At 36.7% G+C, this 14,091-nt stretch overlaps 1 protein-coding gene across 1 annotated transcript in view; it reads left to right on the top strand.

Annotated features, from left to right (window-relative positions):
- Positions 1-8,702, top strand: part of LRRC2 (leucine rich repeat containing 2) — a 48,589-nt gene extending 39,887 nt beyond the window's left edge. Inside the window, exons 5-8 of the mRNA XM_088531447.1 lie at positions 1,414-1,559; positions 3,682-3,837; positions 6,872-7,008; positions 8,653-8,702. Coding sequence (XP_088387573.1) covers positions 1,414-1,559; positions 3,682-3,837; positions 6,872-7,008; positions 8,653-8,702 — 489 coding nt within the window. The remainder of the gene's footprint in view (positions 1-1,413; positions 1,560-3,681; positions 3,838-6,871; positions 7,009-8,652) is intronic.
- Positions 8,703-14,091: the final 5,389 nt, after the last annotated feature.

Raw genomic sequence — 14,091 nt, 5'->3', positions numbered from 1 at the left:
AGCACTGGGCATATTTCAACATATCTTTTACTTGAGAGACTCTCACCTCTATTATGTTTATGAAAGACAAACTTAATTGCATAGTCTTTTGCAGTACAATAGCTTCAATAAATCCCTCTGAACACATTTCCCCAAATTCTAACATCTGGCAGCAATATGAGGTAATCTGAAAAGAAGAAAGGGCCTTGACACATCACTAAGCTGCAAATTGGAGCGTTTTAAAAGACAAGGGTCAAATTAAATATTGCAGATGAAATTCTGTCAGCATTGCAATAAACTAAAGTTTAGCCATAAAATATAACAGAAAAGAAATTTATTCTAAAATAAATCCTCTCAAAGATTCAAAACTTACCTTCTGACATTTTGAACTTTGTTTTCTGTAATTTTTACTGTTGTTTGTATTTTGCTCACTTGGGAAGCTGAAAATATATTAGCTTTGGAGTTTTGGTTCCCAATTATTCTCTGCATTCTCAAAAAACTTAGGTCAATGACCAATGAATTTTTTTGCTAATTTGTATTCAGTATCAGGAACCATAGAGATAGATTTTGATGCTTACATATGATTGGAAATTCAAAGACATCATTTTCATATTAAAGTACTTTTTTATTAACATTTTTGCTCCTTTGACAACCACTTTAGCTAGCTGCATGGTTTAATGAACACTGGTAGTGTGAATAATTGATTTGGTATACAGAGCTGTAACATAATTATTTTTTTAACAGGTATATTTTAAATTTGTAGTTAACCTTTATTGCACTAAAGGTTTATTGCTTAAAAATGTACTTCCTTTTAGAAATATTCAAATAAAAAGCTGTTATATTCCATACCTGGAGTATGGCAGATGTATTTTTAAAATTCTTTACTTTGAAATATATTGAACCAAATTTTCCATTGGCTTAATTGGGCAGTTTCATTTTGTAAGGATCACTGAGCAATATGTTCTCAGTTCGTAATGCAAGGTTATAGCGAAGAAAATATACGCATTTTTGATAGGAGTCATAAAATGACTGTTTTGGAGAATAGTAACTGAGCATCTCTTGATTATCAAAACTATGCTTTGTCACTTTGGGACTTAGTTCAGATATTACCCAAGAAGAAGTGAGCCATTGGCTGGTTCCAATCTTGGTGTCTTCTGAATGAGAGGATGAGAATGAGGACCTCATTCAATATCAACTTTTCAACATCTCTTTGGTGGTGTTAGAAAGGTAATAAGAAAATGCTTAGGTAGTTATTTTTGAAATCTCTCCCCCTATAAAATGATGACTGAGACAACGCTGGCCCAAAGCTGAGCAGGAAAAGGATGCATCTCTTATTTTTTTTTTAAGTGGTGTGAGAGGAAAATAATGTTTGAAGAATGGAACATTTTCTTGTGGTGGCAAAATGTAACTAAAATAAGCATTGCTTCTTTTTAGTTAAGCAACCTGAAGCAAGTCACAGTTGTGGATGTGTCAGCAAACAAGTTCCCTTCTATTCCAATTTGTGTACTCCGGATGCCTAATTTGCAGTGGTTGGATATGAGCAGCAACAACCTGAAAGATCTTCCACAAGACATAGACAGGTAGTTTACATTTTAATTCATGTATATGCTCATGAACTAGCAAGATAACTCAGAAAGCAACAAGCTTCAAAGGCATGCAGTTAATGAAAAGTCACGTGAAAAAAAAACTCTTCCAGAAATGTTTTGCAAGTAAACTCTACCATTGTTACTGCTGGAATAGGTTGGAGAATAAACCCTACGTTTTCCATTTAATTGTGCAGTCGCTGCCTCAACTGTGCAGTTAACTAATTACATTTTCTGGTTCATGTCTTCATATCCAGGTAGTGCTCCTTAGGAAGTACCTGAGCCAAATTTGTTCCCCAGCTTAAGTAGAGGGAACTTGCCATACCGAATTGTCAGTAGCACACCTCTGGAGTGATCTAGATGTGTAGATGAGATAGATAGAGGGAAGTGTAAACTAAAGCACATTTAAGCGACTGAAAAATCCTGATAACCTTTGGCACTGAAGCCAAAAAACATTGATAAGATTAAAAGAAACATTTGCAATCCTCCTGTCCCATGCAGAGGTATGTATGCACATATGTACTCTTTATTTAGATATCTACTAGGATTAGTTTCAAATAGTCCATCCGCTTTAAAGAGAGTTGCTGGCCTCGGAAAGCATCTTTATTATCCCAGACCTATTTACTCTCTCTGAATTCCTCCTATAAGTTGGTTTACTAAATTTTAGCTATAAGTAAGCCAAAACATTTATTAACCAGTGTTTATAAAAACAAACAAGTAAAAAGGATCGTCTATTGATCTGAGAATAGTTACCTCTGAGGTGAAAGGGAATACACAGGAACCTTACCCATTATTCAAATTCTTAAGACCTTTGTGACTGGGCAACGGGATTTCCATAGGAAATCTTATAATCACAGATATCTCTGATAGCAGAAATAAAGTCTTAATTTGTTCTTAATTTGAATTAGTAATTCAAGCGTTCTAGTCAGGTTGGCAACTTTTTTTTCCCAGAAAGTTTGAATAAAGATTTAATTAATTTAAAAGAGTTTTAAGAGAATATTTTTGCTTTGTGAAAAGCTACATGTTCTATTTAGAGGTACTTTTTGCCATATAACCTGTAACCTCTGTAAGTTTCTTTTATCTCTAGGGTATTCATTTTCTACATTAAAACATCATAGTGAAAGCTCACGATTTTTTTTTTTTTTAATCTTTTGGTTCCTGAATTCTGAAGGTTCTGGCACTCAAGTGTGCTCTGAAGACTAGGAAATGTCAGGTTTCCACCTGCTGTCCAAATTGAGATTCACGTTTGGCCTCATGATGCCTGACGTATTGAAGAATTTCAATCATTACAATGAAGTCTGAGATAACATTAGTAATAAAATGTACATAATAAAAACATTGGCAGTGAGCTAAATCCTCGCTTATTTTCTCTTTCTGGATTCAAAAAATAATATAGGGTTCTGCTAAGCAATAATCTGCATATACGCTTCTGGTTGAACAAGACAATTTTTTTTTCTTCAGTTTGATATGCTTTTATCTACTATACATGCCAAGGAATAAATGCTCAGGCACAACTTACCATTCCATTAGGAGAAGTCTGGGTAAACAAACTTAAAAGCATCCCAACACTTTCTTCCACAAAACTTTATCATTAAATTGTTTTTTATGGAACAACTTATGAAAGAAATGTCACCAGGATTTATTCTTTTTTTATACTCCCTACAGTGCTAATTACTAGTGAAAAAAAAAGATGGGAATATACTGTCCAATAGCAACGTATCTAACACATAGAAAACAGCCATTGGGCAAAATTGTAATCTGGTGACCAAGTTTTTCATTAGTTTCTGATATACCCAAGGTGAAGCTTTACATTATATTGTGTCAACATCTTCTGTATGAACTATTTTTTAATCTCTTGCCTTGGGTGTTCTTCTGAGCTCTCATAGCAGGGAGGCTATTAACACCTATCATCATAGACATTAATTGAATCATGACTGAAAAGTGTCAATTAATGATGATGAAAATGTTTGTGAGAGTGTGGTAGGATACATTTTGGTGAAACCAAGAATGGGGCAGGTTGCTGTTTTTGTCTGCAAGATTAAGTGCTTTGCTATTTCAAGTGGGTTCTCCTGACTGAAATAAACACTTTAAGCTATCTTTATCTTTTATACTTTTATAGGTTAGATCAACTGCAGACACTTCTCCTACAGAAAAACAAGTTGACTTATCTTCCCCGAGCCCTGGTCAATATGCCAAAACTCAATTTATTAGTTGTCAGTGGTGATGACTTGGTTGAAATACCCACAGCCATTTGTGAGTCAACCACTGGTTTAAAGTAAGTAAAAGTAAAGGAGAAATTAATGTTAAGAGGTAGTTCTGGGAAGGAGAAGTAGTTTCACAAACAGCTGTTTCTATGGTATCTGGGGGCCACTAGAGAGGTGATAGAGAAGCTTCAACATCTCACATATATATGTCTCATAAGTTTAGTGATTCATGTGTTCTCTGCAATGGAACGGGGTTTTGCTGCTTGTAGGGGAACAGTGAAGGGCCTTTTTGTCTGTAATTACAACAGTCCTACGCTTCTGCAGGTGGTATTCAGGTCTGGTATGAAACCACTTGGAACTGACAGCAATTCATAAGATTTAACAAGACATGTAATTAATTGTCTCAATTTTCCTTTTGGAAGTAACAATCATTTTATTGATTTTTTTTTTCTCTTTAGAGTGATAATGCCCCCAGAGTTTTTTTTTTTTTTTTTTTTTTTTTATAGAATCACAGAATCACAGGATAGTTAAGGTTGGAAGGGACCTCTAGAGATCGTCTAGTCCAACCCCCCAGCTCCAGCAGGGACACCCAGAGCACGTGGCACAGGGTGGCATCCAGGTGGGTTGTGAAGATCTCCAGAGAAGGAGACTCCACAACCTCTCTGGGCAGCCTGGTCCAGGGCTCTGTCACCCTCACAGGAAAGTTCTTCCTCACATGGAGGTGGAACTTTCTGTGTTTCAACTTGTGCCCATTACCTCTTGTCCTGTCACTGGCCACTGCGGAGAAGAGCCTAGCCCCATCCTCCCCACATTCACCCTGCAGGTACTTGTACGTGTTGATCAGATCTCGTCTCAATCTTCTTTTCTCCAGGCTAAACAGGCCCAGCTCACTTAGTCTTTCCTCATACCATAGATGCTCCAGTCCCTTAATCATTTTTGTCGCTTTATGCTGGACCCTTTCTAGAAGCTCCATGTCCTTCTTTTCCTGAGGACCCCAGAACTGCCCCCAATACTCCAGGTGTGGCCTCACCAGAGTGGAGTAGAGGGGCAGGATCACCTCCCTTGACCTGCTGGTAACAGTGCTCCTTATGCAGGTCAGGATCCCATTGGCCTTCTTGGCCACAAGGACACATTGCTGCCTCATGCTTAACTTGTTGTCAACCAGGACTCCCAAATCCCTCTCCATGGAGCAGCTTTCCAGGAGGTCAGCCCCTAATGCATACTGGTCCCTGGGATTATTCCTCCCCAGGTGCAGGATCCTGCACTTGTCCCTGTTGAACCTCATGAGGTTCCTCTCTGCCCAGCTCTTCATCCTGTCTAGGTCTCTCTGAAGGGCAGCACAGCCCTTGGGAGTGTTGGTGTCCACATTTGGTGTCATCTGCAAACTTGCTGAGGGTGCCCTCTGTGCCCTCGTCAAGTCATTGATGAACAAGCTGAACAGCACTGGGCCCAGTACTGACCCTTGTGGGGCACCACTGGCCACAGGCCTCCAGCTAGACTCAACCCCATTAATCACCACCCTCTGGGCTCTGCCATCCAGCCAGTCCTCAATCCACCTCACTGTGTACTCGTCTAGTCCACACTTCTGGAGCTTTCCTATGAGGATGTTATGGGAGACTGTGTTGAAAGCCTTGCTGAAATCAAAGTAGACAACATTCACAGGTCTCCCATCATCCATCCAGCCAGTCACCTCATCATAGAAGACTATCATGTTTGTCAAACGTGGCTTTTAATTGGTGAATCCATGCTGACCACTCCTGACCATCTTCTTTTCCTTCACATACCTAGAGATGGTCATTAGGATGAGCTGTTCCATCACCTTTCCAGGAATGGAGGTGAGGCTGACTGGCCTGCTGACCTTCCCTCAGCACTCCTGAGTGAATCTCATCTGTGCTGATAAATTTATGGGTGTCCAGTTTGCCTAGATAATCCCTAACCCAATCCTCCTCAACCAGGTGAAAGTCCTCCTCTCTCTTGATTATCTCTCTTGTCTCTGGGGACTAGCCTTAGCAATAAAGACAGAAGCAAAGAAGGCATTCAGTAACTCTGCCTTCTCTGCATCCTCTGTCACCAAGGCACCTTCCCCATTCAGCAGCGGACTAACATTTTCCCTAGTCTTCCTCTTGCTGCTGATGTATTTATAGAAGTCCTTCCCTTTGTCCCTGACATCTCTTGCAAACTCTAATTGCAAACAGGCCTTGGCCGTCCTTGTTGCATCCCTGTATTCTCTCACAATGTTCCTATATTCTTTCCATGTGGCCTGACCCTTCTTCTACATTATGTACATGCTCTTTTTCTCATTAAGTTTACCCAACAGCTCCTTGCCCATCCACACAGGTCTCCTGCCCGCCTTGCTCAACTTCTTTCTTACAGGAATGCCCCATCCTGAGCTTGGAGAAAGTGGTGTTTGAATATTAGCCAATTCTCCTGGGCCCCCTTTCCTTCCAGGACCCTTGCTCAGGCAGTTCCTCTGAGGAGCTCCTTCAAGAGGTCGAAGTTAGCTCTCTAATTAGAATTTTGTAATTAGAATTCTCTAATTAGAATTCTGTACACTTAGTTTCCACACTGTGTGACTTGCTTGCATAGCTGTTAGCTTTTTATTCACAAGATGTAACTTTAGGCAATTTAAAAACATGACATAATGTGCACCAAAACCTCCTTTGTAATAGAGAGGTAACATAACAAAAACATTGAGACATATATAATCAGCTAAGTGATACTGATAAAATTTCCATATTACTGGGCAATGTTGTTATGATGATGCTCATAGTAATCATTAGCCAATGTAGAATTAGAATCGTTTATCAAAAATCTGTAATGAAGAAATATACATACTATTGCAAAGAACAATTAATGTACAGAGACTTATGGAAAGAGACAAGTCTGATAATTTTTGTCTGGAGTGGAGTACAGGGAAGGCACTATCTGAAATATTTATGGGATTAATAATAGCTCCTAAGGAATCTATAATACAAAAATTAAGCACATGTTCCTTAAATTTCCCCTTTTGGTTGCTGGAACAAATTCTGAAGTGACATTCATGTTGACCGGCGATGTTCAGAAGCCTGTTTGTTTATGTATGAGTGTTAATATTTTTCTCTACAGATTTGTAAGTCTCAAAGATAGCCCTGTTGAAACTATTGTTTGTGAAGACACTGAAGAAATTATAGAAAGTGAACGTGAACGGGAGCAATTTGAGAAAGAATTTATGAAAGCCTATATTGAAGACCTAAAGGAAAGAGGTATGTGTCAGCTCCAAGTAAATTTACTTTCAATAAAATATCTTGGATATAAAATGCAGACATACATTGGGTTAGTTTTTCAGAGTACAACAATAGGCCTTTAAGTGAAATATCTTGTATGGTATTAAATAAAACTGAAAGTGAATATTTCAGATGCATTTTGTTAAAGATTTGGGCTGTTACTAGAACACTCGAAATTGAACAAATGTATGCATACCTAATAGTGTGCTTGTACATGCATTAATGTTAACTTAGTGATAATGTATTACAATGATTAATCATATTCTCCTGGCTTGCTTACCTGTCTTGGGATATGCATTAGTTACTCTTCAGTGATTTTGAATTCCTGCAGAGACTTTTCCTGTCCTGAAGGAACACCTGTGTGTACATAAAATGCCCTTTGCCTTGACACAGCACTCTTTAATTGATTACCTGTATCAATGCAATAATTGTTCAACCATGGAAAAATTAATGTAGTAAAATCATTGCTTTTGTCTTCACTACAGAATGCCTGAAAGCTTATGCCTTGGTTTCTTTTACTGTTATATGTTATGTGTGGTTGTTTACACTTAAATATATGGCAAAATATGGCAAAATTTTGAATCTTGTTTAGCAGAAATATTAGGAGAGAAAGGAAAAATACCCATGTAGGGTCTGTGTAAATTTCCTTTGAGAGCGTGTCCTTTTATGGCATGAATATGGTTATGAAGTTTTTCATTCCTTTCATTATGTGCAAGTGGCCTGTGTGGTATTTGTATTTCTCTGCTACAGTGCTGTAGCAGAGAAATATAAAGGATGAAGAATGTGGTTTTGTGTCTCTAGCTCTGGACTGAGTTGCTCAGTGAGCATGCAGGGTCTCCTTTCTTGGAGATATTAAAACCCCATGACTGGACTTGGTAATGGTCAACCTGCTCTAGATGACCCTGCTTCAGCAGGAAGTTAGGATCAGATGATGTTAAGATGTGCCCTCCAATCCCAACTGTTTCTGGTTTTGTGCTGTGGCTGTAAATTTTAGTTTCTTAGCTTAACATTTGATTATTTAAGCCATCTGCTTCTCAAGTCAAATCTACTATAAAAGAAAAAGTTCCAAATTCTGATAACAGTAACAACAGTGGTGAAAACGAGAAGAGAAGGAATGGAGAAAATCCGAGATCATAATTTGGCTTTATAGATATGTATGAAATGTAAGGAGTTTAGGTGCCTGTAAAATCAAGAGCAGCAGGTTATGACTGCCAGGCTGCATGAAAGCCCCAGTTGGCAGTGTCAAGTGTATGACAGCTTTATACCCTTTTGGACAACAGAGAATGTGGTAGGTTTTCTTGTCTTTCTAGGCGAAATTTTTCTTTGTGTTTTTTATGAAACTTTTTGGATCATGAATTCCTTTGGATATCCTGCCTCTGAGTTCTTGTGACATAGATTATGCTGACAGTATGTCCTGAAAATCAGATTGAGAGGGAAGTATGTACTGTATAATATGGACTAACAGAATATCTGAAACATAGCATAAAAATGTCATCTCAGATCAAAATTGCTTGGGCAGTACCTTTGAAAAAAAAAACAGACCTACCTGTTTCTAGCCAAAGACTCCATTTATTTGTATCTGATTATATAGCTCAAATTTGAGATGTATTTCTTCTCTTACAGATTCTGCTCCTTCTTACACTACAAAAGTATTATTCAGTCTTCAACTCTGAAGATCCAAAGTCTCTAAATCACTAGTGGATATCAGCATAATTCTATTTTTATCTACTAAAATGGAAAACATTGAAGTCATAGCCTGATGGAAGCACTTCAAACTAATTATGGAAATCTTCATTTTTTGTTCTAACTGCTCCCAGTAACTACTGATAAAATAAGGAATAGTACAGCCTTCATAAGATGATATTTCACCTTTTAAGTCAATGCATATATTTTCAAGTCCACCACTACAGGCACTGAGTTATATGTACTCTTGTTAAGGGCAAATATTCCTAGTAATAAAGTATACACGTGCAAAGTTGCTTGCAGGATCAAGACACAATATGTGATAGTTGAAACAGTGAAACATAATGATTTTTAAAAGATATGGTCTTGAAAGAAGGGGAGAGTTAGTTTTGAAAATGCATGTTGTCTGTTCTTAAAACCAAACAAGTTATCAGTTATTTGCAATATTTAAAAGGTCATCAGGCATACAGTTGTTTGTGTTTACTTTCGGTTCTTCAAGCATGCTGTCTTCCTATGGATTTTCAGTTTAGATGATTTCCAATAACTTTTTATATAGAATCAGTGGAAATTCTGCTGCTTTTTTTCCAAATATATTCTAAACATGTAAGTGATCATAAATTATGTTAAAAGGTGTCTGAAACTTCTTTGTTAATCAGGCTTATAACATCGTGTTGAATTTTGTAAGCATTCAAGGAAAAAAATACCTCTGAACAAGTAAAATCTGGAAAATAATGAAAAAGGTCTTTTAATAGTTCAAAACTATGAGATTTTGTGGACATTCATGTAATTGGAAATTTTGAAGTTGCATAAGAAAGAATTTTCTGGATAGCAGATAAAGTTGTTTTGCTTCTTTTTTAATAATATTTTTATGCATAGTTATATACTTTGGGGTTTCAGATATTTAGTTTTACACATTTTTGTTTAATAAATAAATACTTTTTAATCTAAAAGGACCTGAGATTTTGAGAATTTAGACTGTCAAGTTAAATCAACTTGAAGAAATACCGGTAGGGGAAATGACATGTAATGAAAAAGGTAAGATGTTAATATGACTTATACCTGAACTTGGGAAGCAGAATGCCACTTAAAAGCAAGGCATTCACTGAAGAAATCCATTCAATTATCAGTGGAAGATCACAGTCATTAAATATATATATATTTTTTTCTGTACTATATCAGAAGACCACAGCAGGACAGAAGATCAAAACTTATATTCACACAGTTCACACTAGAAACAACATGCCTATTTCTCAGTAACAGTGACTCACCAAAGGTTGTGATATGTTTATGATAGATTCTCCAACACTAGTAATCTTTTAAGTCCAGATTAAGATTTTCCTTTAAAAAATTTCCACAAAAATTAAGTCATGGAAATTCTAAGGTTAATATATACAGAGGACTGGGCTAGTGTTTCACAAGCTGACTTCTTCTTGTGTAATATATATACTACCTATATTTTTATTTATAGAAAAAGAGGATTATTTTTTGTTAAATAATTTATCAAGTAACTGCATCTAATAAGAAGATGGTATTCGTATTTCAACGGTGTCCATTACACCTAAGAAGTCCAGTGGGTAATGTCAGATAAATCAGAAACTTAGAAACACTAATTTTAGCATACCTGCCACCAAGTATTACACTTCCCCAAATTTAGCATCTTTCCCCTACTTGGCAAATAGTCAATACCCAGAAATGGCAAGCACAGAAGCTTGTAATAATATAGCATGATCACTGGTTTCAATATTCAAAAGAAAAGCAGATAAATAGTTTTTGTGATGTTGCTTTTCCTAGTTTTGTATTGTTCTGGCCTTGTTTTTAAGGAGAGCTGAGAAATGGGGATATAATGTAACCAAATAATGTGAAATTTAATTACTTAGCAATAATGTAGTCTTGCATTAGATTCTTTTAGAAAGATCAGTGAACACAGGTCAGCAAATCTTTTCCTTTGAAAAATAGTTTTACTGTGTTCATTTTCTGTAAAGGAAACAATCAGATACAGTGTAGAGTATTCTCTTCTATTGATGACATGGCTTCGTTTCAGTATAGAGTTGGCCTGTCACCATGGAGAATGTAAGGTGGATTGAAAATAGTTTTTCTGATTTTGAGGCCTTATTTGAACTAGTACTAATACAAAAAAGAGCTATAATTCAGCATAACTGATTATGCAGCCCTTAGATAACACTACCGTTGATGAAGGTCGGGCAGTTCATGAAGAATCTTCCCTGCTTCTTCATCAGCTGAATCTTCTACTTGGGCTGTTTGTAGCTTTATTGTATTCTTACAGGTCTCTCTCTCTCTCACTCCTTGACAGCTATGGGAGTTGCTGAGGGTAAATCGGGGATATCCATTTCATTTCATGCTATGCAGATTGGTGTTAGTGTAAAAGGAACATTACAATACACTACCTCTCTGGTACTTTTTGTTTTCATGTTGCCAGCTGTAGCATTGTTGCATGAATTTTGGTAAAATATTTGGTTCTAAGATGCATTTTATATATAAAAAGCAATTATGTCTGAAACATATTCAGATCTTTTATTTCTCATTAATGCTTGCATTTTTTTTTCTAAAAATCAACAAAGTAAATTAGCTGTCAAAGTGTGGTGATAGATCTGTAAAGAAGACTATGATTTTAGAGAACAAAAATACAGTCTTAGGCATTTGTGAGAGCAGTGTTTCTATCTAGAATAACATTTACAACATTACATTGCCTTATCTGTCTAAATCAGTTGAGTTCTGGTCAATATTTTTCCTGTATTGTGTATTGTCATAAAATTATATGAGAAAAAAATGTTCTACACAGAAGGGTCTTACTCTGCTAAATACATGTGTTGCCCTTTAGATGTACCAAAGCTACGGTCTGCCTGGGATGTGTCAGGTCTGTCATACGTGCACTTTTTGCTGTATTTTGCACAAAGGAACACCAGGACTGGTTACTTTTGGACTTCCTACAGCTTTATGAATGGCATGAAAGGTGGTTAAATACTTCCTTCTTATTCTACTTTTTCTGGTTTAAAATCTGCAATGGTATGTGACCTGTGTTTTCTGTAAAACTAAAACTAAAAACTGCTAAAAGAAATATTTGAAAATAATTTGCTTCTAACTCCTTTGTGTCACTACACTGGCCCCAGGGAGGTGGGAGCAGATGTACTATATGCTCTGAGTGCACTTAGTAAAGGTGCATTCAGATACTGGCAGTTGTAAGCATCATGGATAGGACCCCAGACAACTGAAGAAAATTGACTTTTTGGTTATTTAAGTAAATTTGATTTTGTTTTTACATTTTAACAGGGTTCATATTTCCAAGGTTCATACCTGTACAGCTGCAACAGCTGTTTTTCTAAGAAAAAGTTAGGTTTTTTTAGGGAGTCCATGATTTCAGGAATGCAAGTATTTTAATTGCAATAAAATGACCATTGATGAAACCACTATGTTGTTGACAATGACTGGGATAGACCTGCTTTTATGTCACAAGTAGGCTTTGAACTTTTTGGAAAATCTTTCTGCAGGAAAGATTCTGAACAGATGTTTTGTAATTTCTCTTTTCTCATACTTTCATTTTGCTATAGCATTGCCATATAGGCTGCTCCTTCCTCTTAAATTCAGCAATATAGTTTTACTCACTAATATACTTATGAGTCTAATGCAAGGTTATGTAGTGTAGAGCCAGCATAACTGGAGCTCTCAGCATAAAAAGAAAAGACTTCAAGATTCCCTTTGGCCTATCTTTTCCTTTCCTACTGTTTATTTGATTTGCAGTCCCTTATTAATCTAACAGTTGAAAATTTAAAGATATTTGACATTAAATTTGCAAGAGTTTGTTGCATAAGTGGTACTGAAAATCAACTGCTAAACTTGAATGTCCCCAAATCACTTGAGGTAATTAGGATTTGGCACATGCTATGTGCCTAACAGGTACTGGTGTGCTAGTTAGAATACTTAACAGAGAAATATTATATCCTGGCTGAGGGATATCATTTATGTTCATTTTCTTTCCTGCCTGTCTATCACTTGATATTCTAGGTATGATGTTAAATGAACACTCCAATATTTGTTATTTAACCATTGCTTGGATCTTTTAAGTACATGTATTATGTTTCCTCTCAAGGCATTTTGCAAACTGTGCATTTAGACTGCCTCATCAATCACTGAAATTTTGTATTTCATCCCAGCCGTAGCAGTAAATATTCAACTTGCCATGTTGGTGTATTATGAACCTGAAAAGAATGATGCAGTTGAAAGCTCTAGACGGATTTTAAATTTTTAACTTGGCAGACTTACTCAGTTTTGATAAGTCAAAATATGGCAGAAGATTGCCAAACTTGAATAGGGAAAGAAAGTGTGACGACTAGAAATTAACAGTGTTCACCATGTCATCACTGTACAGCTCGGCACTGCTGCAAGGATAACGATCTCATTTAATTTTTCTAACCAGCCACTGGGGTTAGTGCTGATCATGACAGAAAAGTGTCCTGAGAGCTGTTTTGTCTCATGTAGCCAATTCCATCTATTAAGTTTGAACACCACTGAAAATGTCATTTGTACAGCCTGGGTCCAGATCCACCAGGGCAGATTTAACGGGAGAGCATTGCCTGCTGTCTTGTCAGCTATGATCACTGAGGTCCATTTCTGGCTCCTGAAGTCTCGCATCTGAGTGTAAATCTAGGGGAACTGACTATTTATATGATGTGATATTTATTTAGAAGAATTATGAAATATTCTGAAAAAAAATCATAATTATTGAAATAATATCTTGTCATAAAAGAACACTACCTAACATTCACCATCATTTGTGCATATTACAAACTGTTTCAACAAATGGAGTGATTTGCTCTGTGCTCCATATCTGAGACATCAGTATCACTGTACAGTGTGGCATATATTCAGATTAATACTTTTGAGCACAAAGGAATTTGCAATAATGCCATTGTAATGTGCTCTTTTGGCAACATTTCAGGCCTCAGTTGTGTGCCTGGTGGTGCTGCATGGAGAGAAGGATGGTGTGCATTTGTGATAGCCATGGCAGTAAATCTGTGTGTGGGGGGTTTCCTCACCAGTAGCTCTGTGTTTTGTGCTAAAGGGTGATGTCTGGATTGCATGAAGCATCTTATTTGCTATCAGCCCAGACAAGTTGAAAGAGTGCCATAAATGTTCAAATTGCTGTTATTTAACAGTATTTGCCTGTTGTTATTTAGTACTACAGGCATTTTCAGTAAAGTTAGGCATTCATTTATGCCTAAATGGGCACTTGATTGTGTGCTTGAAGGCTATAGCTTTTATTAGGAGTTTGTGGTTTTTGGTAAAAACAAAGCCTTTTGGATATGATTAAAATCCAATTTGAAATATGAGAAGTACTGACAGACTTAGGAAGGTGAATAAAGT

Source organism: Tinamus guttatus, unplaced genomic scaffold, assembly GCF_059628265.1.
Source record: "Tinamus guttatus ecotype Peru unplaced genomic scaffold, ASM5962826v1 Tinamus_guttatus_pri_ptg000419l, whole genome shotgun sequence".
In the NCBI taxonomy this organism is placed as follows: Eukaryota; Metazoa; Chordata; class Aves; order Tinamiformes; family Tinamidae; genus Tinamus; species Tinamus guttatus.
Note: the sequence above shows the minus strand (reverse complement) of the source record. Positions and strands in the feature narration are given on the sequence as shown.